The sequence below is a fragment of the Quercus suber genome, unplaced genomic scaffold (genome assembly GCF_002906115.3).
Source record: "Quercus suber isolate HL8 unplaced genomic scaffold, Cork oak 2.0 scaffold_904, whole genome shotgun sequence".
Classification (NCBI taxonomy): Eukaryota; Viridiplantae; Streptophyta; class Magnoliopsida; order Fagales; family Fagaceae; genus Quercus; species Quercus suber.
The window spans coordinates 131,550-140,165 of NW_027070328.1; the positions used below are offsets into that span (position 1 = coordinate 131,550).

At 33.2% G+C, this 8,616-nt stretch overlaps 1 protein-coding gene across 1 annotated transcript; it reads right to left on the bottom strand.

Annotated features, from left to right (window-relative positions):
* Positions 1 to 1,852: 1,852 nt before the first annotated feature.
* LOC112003542 (serine/threonine-protein kinase ATM-like) lies at positions 1,853 to 8,402 on the bottom strand. Its single transcript, XM_065768198.1, has 7 exons — positions 7,217 to 8,402; positions 5,939 to 6,002; positions 5,701 to 5,772; positions 3,885 to 3,936; positions 3,226 to 3,288; positions 2,448 to 2,516; positions 1,853 to 2,279 (listed from the first exon to the last, which is right to left on the bottom strand). The coding sequence occupies exons 1-4, from the start codon at positions 7,330 to 7,332 to the stop codon at positions 3,886 to 3,888; spliced, it is 303 nt and encodes a 100-aa protein (XP_065624270.1). The 5' UTR covers positions 7,333 to 8,402; the 3' UTR covers positions 1,853 to 2,279; positions 2,448 to 2,516; positions 3,226 to 3,288; position 3,885.
* Between the last annotated feature and the right edge of the window lie 214 nt (positions 8,403 to 8,616).

Below are 8,616 nucleotides of genomic sequence, written 5' to 3' on the forward strand. Positions count from 1 at the left end.
GATCAAAGGTAAATAAAATCTAAAACACAGTAGCGAAAAAGTTATGATAAATATCCCTATTCAATATATCATTTTTAAGGCACAAAAGGAGAAAAGTACCAACACAAGATTGTTGAGAAAACAAAAGAGAATCATGATCTCAACCCAATGTCACTCCAAAAAATTAGTTTTCTAACTCATAACAATCTTAATCCAATCATTAAACCTTTAAATTTTAGGAGAAGAATATTGAAATCAAGAAAGAAAGAGAAACTATGGCCTTAGTTCCTGATCAAACTTTGTTGGCCAGGTAGCTATACCAGCGTTAAATTTTTTAAACATGGTAATTGAGGTAACATAGTCACAAAACCCCAAAGCATCCCCATGCCTAGTCCAACAAAACAAGACAAACCCATACAAGTAAAAAGTTTGAAATCCTACATAATGAACATGTAAAGAAGCACACGTTTAAGGCACCCAAATGTTTACCCTATTACATAGCCCAAAAATAATGACTCACAATATTAACAAAATCTCCAAAAGGAATAAGAGGGGAAACAAATAGATGAACTTAGGTTTCATGTTCCCTTTTGTATTTTCCAATGAGCTTAAGTTCAAAAAAGTTGTCATAAGTGCAAATTGATGGAAATAGAAAAAGGAACCAGGACAAACTGCTAAGCAAGGCAAGCAAATGCAGCCTAAAAAGCCTGAAATAAATGCAGGCACTAATTTTCATTTACAAAGCAAATATTTAAATACTTGAACACATAATAACCAGCAAGCCAACAAGAAGGGAATGGAAAGTTACATTATTGTACTCTTAAAAAAAAAATGAAGCAAATTGATCTAGTAAAGCCAACTTTGCCAAAACATTCATACCTTCAAAACTACCAAGCACCAAAAATCCACAAAATAAATTCAACAAGGGATAGTATCAAGTTTAAGAGAACAGTAAATTTAAAATTTATAAGAAAATCGTTAGAAGCCAAGTTTACTACAACAAACTCCTTAAAAAGTAGCCAACTAAAAATATCCTGAGACTACTGGAATTAATTAAAATCCACAAATGCAAAAACCCACATTATTTTTCTCATGCCAACCATATTTAGATCAAAATCCTTAATCTAACTACTCCACACCAATAACAGGCATTACCACATTCAAATTAGATATGAGCATACCAACACAATGACAAAAACAAGACAAGTGGGCAGGGAAAAGAATAGGATTGGAAGTTTCAAACCTCATTAAGCTACCGCAATTTATAATCCTCTTGGATTCAAAGCCTAAAAAAAGCAAACACTGCAACTCTTTGAAAAAATTAAAACAACCAGAAACTGTACTTATAAGTGGAGATTGTAAGAGTAACAATGCAGAAGGATAAGAGAGAGAGAGAGAGAGAGAGAGAGAGAGAGAGCATATCACCAAATCAAACTCCGCCACCTGCCTTGCCAAGCACCCAAAAGAAAATTCCATCTGCTGTAAACAAGCCATGATTGAGATTTTTTTTTAAAAAACACCAAGAATTGCAAAGTTGCAAAACAATGAATAGAAGAACTCCTCTAAAAGTAAACCCAATACTTACCCTAGAATTTAGAACGACGATGTTTAAAACAAACAACTCATTTCCTACATGGTTGCCAAAATGACAACAATGATGATCTCATATTCTGAAAAGCTGTGATAAGTCCAAGTAGATGGCAGCAGGAAAAAAAGCAACCAAGACAAACAAGCCGAGTAGGACAGGAAGTAGTTAAAACCAAACAAACAGAGCCAGAAATACACAGTCCAAACTTTAGGGGGTAGAAATGTAATGATTGAAAAGTTTGTGGGACTAAATTGTGATGAGGCCAAACCACAAGGGTGGAAATTGAGGGACATTTTTAGCTTTGAAACAGAAGTATTGCAACAAAATGAAAACTAGTATTTTCGATAAACAACTGAACTGCATTAGATCGTAGACATCTGACAATCATGTAATGATGCTGTGTGAATGAAACTACAAAAAAGGGCACCTAGAAACCAGATAGTAGAATTGCTAACATAGCACAGTTAGAGAGAAACAAGTAAAAGGATCTAGCTGACCAGGTATCTACAAACCTTTTTTTTTTTTTGTCTAAAAGCTCCCATTCACATTACCATTCTCTCTCATCACGGAAACTATCTTGGGCCAATACTGCATCATCAAATCAATATAAAACACAAAGATCCTAGACTAGAGATGACAGTTTTGTACTTAAACGTTCTAGCTGTCGAAGACTACATATTTCTCTTGGTAGCGGCATCCTCTTATTGGTATCCTGTTGACAAAATCATGTTAGTTAGGTGTCAACAAAGCAAATACGAAGCTTTCACAATAGGAACACAATATTGAGTTTTTCATAATTTTTTTAATAGAAGATAAAAGTTTTTAACTACCATAATTAAGAATTAAAAAAATGGAAGAGAACAAATTCTGAAATTATAACCTATTTGTCTAGCTCACTCCTTGTTTCTAGTTCTGCAAGTTTGATATAGATCTCCACCATTTGATTCATCTATAAAGAGAGAGAGAGAGAGAGAGAGAGAGAGAGAGAGAGAGAATGATATAAGATTTTACATAAGAATGGAATCATACAAAGGTATATTTACAGAAGTCCAACATATGGAATTTTTGCCAAAATACTGATGGGTCCATTTGAGACCCACTTATTTTGCCAAAATTGAAATTTTTTTGCCGAAAGTACTATAAATATAGGTAAAAGTTAGCTAAAATAGTACAATGAGACCCATAAATAGCACATAGTACCAAAAAGTGCAGTAGACCCATAAATAGTAGCAAAAATAACCTAAATAGTAAAATAAGCTGGCAAAAAATAAGCTATTCAAATACAACCGATATGATAACTCTAATAAATTTTCCGCTGCAATTTTTTTTTTTTTAATTAAAATCTACCACGAATGAGTTTCCGCTACACTGTTTTTCCTTAGTACGGTCACCATTTGCAAGAGCTAGAAGCTAGTAACACAGAGAGAAGTAAGACATTAAAATATAGAAAAGCTCGCAAAAGGGCACATTTACAATACCTCCAGTCAAACATGCAAAAGTGCAAATGAATATATCACTGATAAGGTGAAGGGTTCAAGTTTTGCTCCTTACTTATCAGTTGCAATTCCATATAGAAGTAATCCAAAAATAACTAAAAGGAAGAAAACCATAACCGTATAATATGCTTAAAACCAGCAAATGGAGTAGAGCTTATATACCTGAAAGATTGTGTGGTATGGATGGTCAATGTCCATTTTCTTCACCAGTGAAAACAAAGCAAACTGCATAGTCCAACAATCCTGGTTAAAAATGAACACCCAACTACTCTATAATGTATAAGAATATCAACTCAGTTTCAAACCTAAAAATTATGTGGCCCTGAAGTGTCCTTTAAGCTACCAATTCTTGAAGCAATTTGGTACGCTAAAGGTATGAATTTGTAAGACTGAACCTATATATATATATGTGTGTGTGTGTGTGTGTGTGTGTGTGTGTGTGTATTTAAGAATAAGACATCAAACACCCAGAAGATAAATTCTTAAATAAAGGGAAAAAAAACATTTTAGGAATTAACTAACTATGCTAATTTTAATGTACCGCATTAATTGTGCTAAACATGCTGTTGACAACATTTTGTCTAGAAAAGGTGAATCACGGGGAAACTAGTCGAAACACCTGAAACCACACATGTTAGATCCTCCAAGGAAGCCATTTTCTCTTTAATTAAAATTCATGCAAAGTAATTCAGATTCAGCGTCATATATTCTCACATAACATGATTCAAGCTTTTCAACTTTATCCATTTCACCCAAACAGTGCATAACAAGTTTCAATTTGTTGAACAGAGGACCTGGATAAATAATTTCATACTACTCACATCATATTTGATATCCCTCCAATGCTAGATTGAGAAAACTGTCTCTGCCATCCTGCAAGAATTGGTAATTTAATAAACTTTAATTAGTCAACAATACATTGGTAGTGTAGAAATTTCAATACAGAATGGAGTTGAGCTACCAGTATTGCATGCACATAAATGGCACAACACAAGCAAATAAATATCCAAAGCATCAACTTTGTTTTCAACATTAACATAACAAAATAACACATTGGTGGTCAAATAAAAAGGGAATATAGGTTAACACCATTTAAACTTATAAAGTCCACAAATGCACTTTCTCATCAAACTCATGAATCATGTTAAATAAAACATATGACAATATTGAATTTCGATACTTTCATAATTTTTTAAATAGTACATATCAAAAAGCACCAACACCAATTAAACCACCAAAATAAGTCAAATAGATTACAACTCACCATATCAAAAATTTACCAAAGCATTCAAATAGTGAACTCTCAAATTCCCACAACTCCAAATATTTGCTAAGTTTTTATTTGGTGTGTGTGTGTTGAAATTACTTCTCTTTTTTTTAATGCACAGAATGTGACATGTTAAAATGCAATACCGTGAACACGAACATGCCACATTACAGCATAAAGCACAAGACATGGTGGCACTAAATCAGGCATAAAAATAAATGTGGTTTAGGACAAACTCAAACCAAGAAAATAATCATTACTTAATCTATTTCTCAAACAAAAGATCATAAACATTGAGAGAAGCATCTTGTACATGACATGAAGAATTAACCTGTAAAGAATTTGATTCCAGGAAATATAGTATAAAATGCATCCATAAAAATTTTTTGCCTTTTTCTTTTCAATTTTTCCCTAAAAATGCATGCTCAAAACATAATATTCAAGTTTCCCGCCAAGCATATATATCAATACCATTGAATCATCAAAATATCCATGCCTTAAGGAACAAAAACAATTTGATTACGGGGTTGAATTATGTGACCCTGAATCATTTCCAGTTCAACAAAAGGACAGGTTTTTGAAACACTTGAAACTGATGTCAACCTACTTTGTATTGGAGCATGTCATGTAAAAACAATGCAAGGAATATGACAACTTTATTTACAGCATATAAAGTGGGAAACAATTTAATGTTTCCTTCTAAGGGAGCAAATTCCATGCTTGTCAAATTCCTCAATCAATACATTAAACCATAGACATTTATTGGCCCCACGTAATTTTATGAGCATAGTGTTTATGTCAGCTCCTTTTCCAACATGTTAGGATGTATGTAAACTGTCAATCCCAGATGTTCTTCCCTTTGTCTGGTTTAAGAAGATAAAAGAGGAAAGTCCTAAAAGTACAAACTTATAATAATAAACCCCCAAAAAATAATCACAAAGCTAAGTACAAACTTAGGGTGTGTTTGGATACTTCTTATTTTGCTAAAATTGAAAACTTATTGCTGAAAATACTATAGATAAAGGTAAAAATTAGTTAAAATAATACAGTAGGCCCATGAATAGTACCAAAATGTGCAGCGGGACCTATGAATATTAGCAAAAATAAGTTGAATAGTAAAACAATTTTAATCTTCCATCCCAATCCAAACGCACACTTATAATTTAATTTTTGTGATGTATTTCAAGACTTAAAATTTTATCTTCCTATCTCTACAAACATTGTCCTAAAATAAACTGAGGAGCAACCTGTGCCAAATATTATAGCAGATTCCCTACCTATGTTGGAGAAAACTATATTAACAACAATGGTAGTTCAAACACAATAAGACAAATTAAAAATGTTCTTAGTGGACAAAAAGAGCACATTACCCCCGCAAGTGCAAAGCTTACACCACTAGCAACCAAGCAAAAGATAATTGATCCCATTAGTTCCTCCAAAGACTGCCAAAGAAAACAAGGAATTCAATAGTATCAGAGAAGTACTTTAACTTTCAGGAAATTTAAGTCTATTACGATGAATGGCCTCAAAGATCCTTTAAAAAGTAAATAGTTCAATCAGTTTCACTAATTTTAGACACTAACACGAGAAGAAAATTATATTCATCACCTTTAGCATAGATGTGTACTTAAGCTGTCTAGATAGATTATGAAGTACTGCATTGACCAATTCCCTGAAAAAAAATAAAAAATAGAAAGGCTGCAGATAATAAGAACCTAACCATGACTAACTGATAATGCAAACAGAAAAAACAGGATCGATTTTATAACTCTGACAAGGATCAACAGAAGCAACTGCACACATCATAAATACAGCCTGTATGAGCCATCGAGAATCATGAAATAAACAAAATGAGTTTGAAACATAACAGGATTGAAGCAAGTTTCAAACATCCTAGGTATTTTTTCATGCCCCAGCCCACTTCCATGGAAAAGAAACAGATTGATAAGAAAATGGCTACTTAATGAATTGGCCTTGGTCAGGATTCATGCTCATCTATCATGAGAAATTACCAAGTATCTTTCCACTTTGGCAGAACTGAATCTTCGTTGGAGATCAAAAAACCTTAATTAATGACACTTTCAAGGAAGCCAGGCATTACAAGAATGGACATCTCCACCCAGATTTTATATTCATATTTTAATCGTAAATTCAGATATATAATGATTAAATAGGCAGATTAATTTTCATTTTGCATAACTGGAACGAAAGAAAAAAAAAAAAAAAAAAAAGCTTTAAATAAATAAATAAATGAAAAGGCATTACATAACAATATCCACCAATGATTAAGAATCACTTTTTTGAAATCAAAATATCAATCTCTATTAACCAAATAACAATATCCACCAATAACAAAGAAAAAAAAAAGTGAAGCACCCCCAGACCAAGAAAATCCGAAATATAAAAGAAAATAAGCCAATCAGAAAGCTAACATCACAAATTACATTAAGAGCAATCCAGCAAGTGATCATATACCCTCACTAATAATTGAAACTAAGAGAACAACTTCAAAAATAAAAAATGAAGAGAGATATGGGGGAGAAAGACAAAGTGATTATAAAACATATATAAGAAAGAACTGAGAAGAAAAGACAACAAAAGTGGCTGCGAGCTGACTTCAAAACTACTTGAACAGAGCTATTTAAATAAAATCTTTTAAAGCCTAAATATAATGAAGTGTCTGTGCAACCTAGTCTAAATCTCTAGGCCCCACAACATCTTAGAACACTTTTTAAAAGGGGAATTTAAGCATATGAGGCCTTAAACAACAGCACTGCTTCCTGTCCACCTCAACCACATCTTAACATACCAAAATAGATACTAATGGGCAAATTCTAGGTACCTCACACTAACAATTAAAACAAAAGCTTCTCAATGTAAACTCACTTAGAAGTGCTTGAAACAGCGGCTCTGTACTGAATAATACTTATAAGAACCTCAATTCCAGCCAACCGATGACATTTATGCCTATGATGAACAGCTGCAGCTATTTTATAATGCATTTCTACTAAAAACAGCACAATGCAAGGAAACACTAAGAAATAAGAAAGAGATCTGGATTTTGCGAGAGAAATTTCAGTTAACCCAGAAACAAAAATATATTGGATGAAAATGCAACATCACCATGAAAACTCTATCTGGGCCAAAAAAATGTTAATCTTATCAACAACACCAGTAGTTATAGGATTGTCCTCCCTGCATAAGTCCAGTAAGAACAAATATGAACATAAGGCTCCACAAAGGAACACAGATAAATCAAAAAATGTAGAAAGGCAAAGCACATTTCCAAAAAACCATCAACAACTTTTTGAACCACATGCACAATGGTATCCCAGAAAATATAGGGACCGGAGGATCTGATGCAGAAGAGGCTAGAGACAGAATGTGGCTGACAACAGATAGCTGCAAATAACAAAGAAGCCAGACAACATATTATAACTAAAGACACTTTAAAAGATTCACTTAGTCCCGACTAACGAGAAATATAAATTAGTTTAACTCTTTATCAACTATAATATATATCAGAACAAATCAGCATTTGCATAACAAACCTCTCATGGAGAGATGCACATTGAAATTAGTGATGTTGTACCATTGGGCAGGATGGAGAAGAATTATCCATTGTGGCTGCCCTAATCTAGCTCATTGACCCTACCAAGTTTAAGAAGTTCTTTTAATCCAATAGGAGTCTGTGGCAATCAGCTGATACACAGTAAATTATTTTTTTGACAATTTATGTCTTTTCAAAAATTTTAATTAAGGTTTGAATGTATGGCCAGGATTTAATCAAAGGTGGAGCCAGAGTTCGTTTTAATTAATGTATGGCCAGGATTCACCAACACAAAGAATGACTAAAACAACACAACAGGACAAAGGGAAAAGAATTGGAATGAAAATTTCAAACCGTAATTAAGAAAGACCGTAATTTGTAATCCTCTTAAAAACAAAGCCTATGACAAGCAAACACTACACCAGTATTTGAAACAATTAAAACAAGCAGAAACTGTCCTTATAAAGTTAGGATTGTAAGAGAGAAAAAAAACAGAAGTATAAGAGAGAGAGAGTGAGAGCTTATCGCTAAATCAAACTCTGCCACTTGCCCTACCAAGCACCCAAAAAACATTCCATTTGGTGTCAACATGTCATGATTGAGATTTTTAAAATGCACCCTGAATTGCAAAAGTTACAAAACAATGAACAGAAGAACAATCCTGACACAGTGGTACACAAAAAATTTCCCTAAGCACAGTACTCCAAGTAGCACTACACAATCAGCACTAGGATAC

Coding starts and splice junctions, on each gene's coding strand:
- LOC112003542 (XM_065768198.1), bottom strand. CDS start 7,332: ATGCATTATAAAATAGCTGCAGCTGTTCATCATAGGCATAAATGTCAT. Junction 5,773..5,938: donor AGTACACATCTATGCTAAAG/GTGATGAATATA, acceptor TTTCTTTGGCAG/TCTTTGGAGGAACTAATGGG. Junction 3,937..5,700: donor TAAGCTTTGCACTTGCGGGG/GTAATGTGCTCT, acceptor CAATTCTTGCAG/GATGGCAGAGACAGTTTTCT.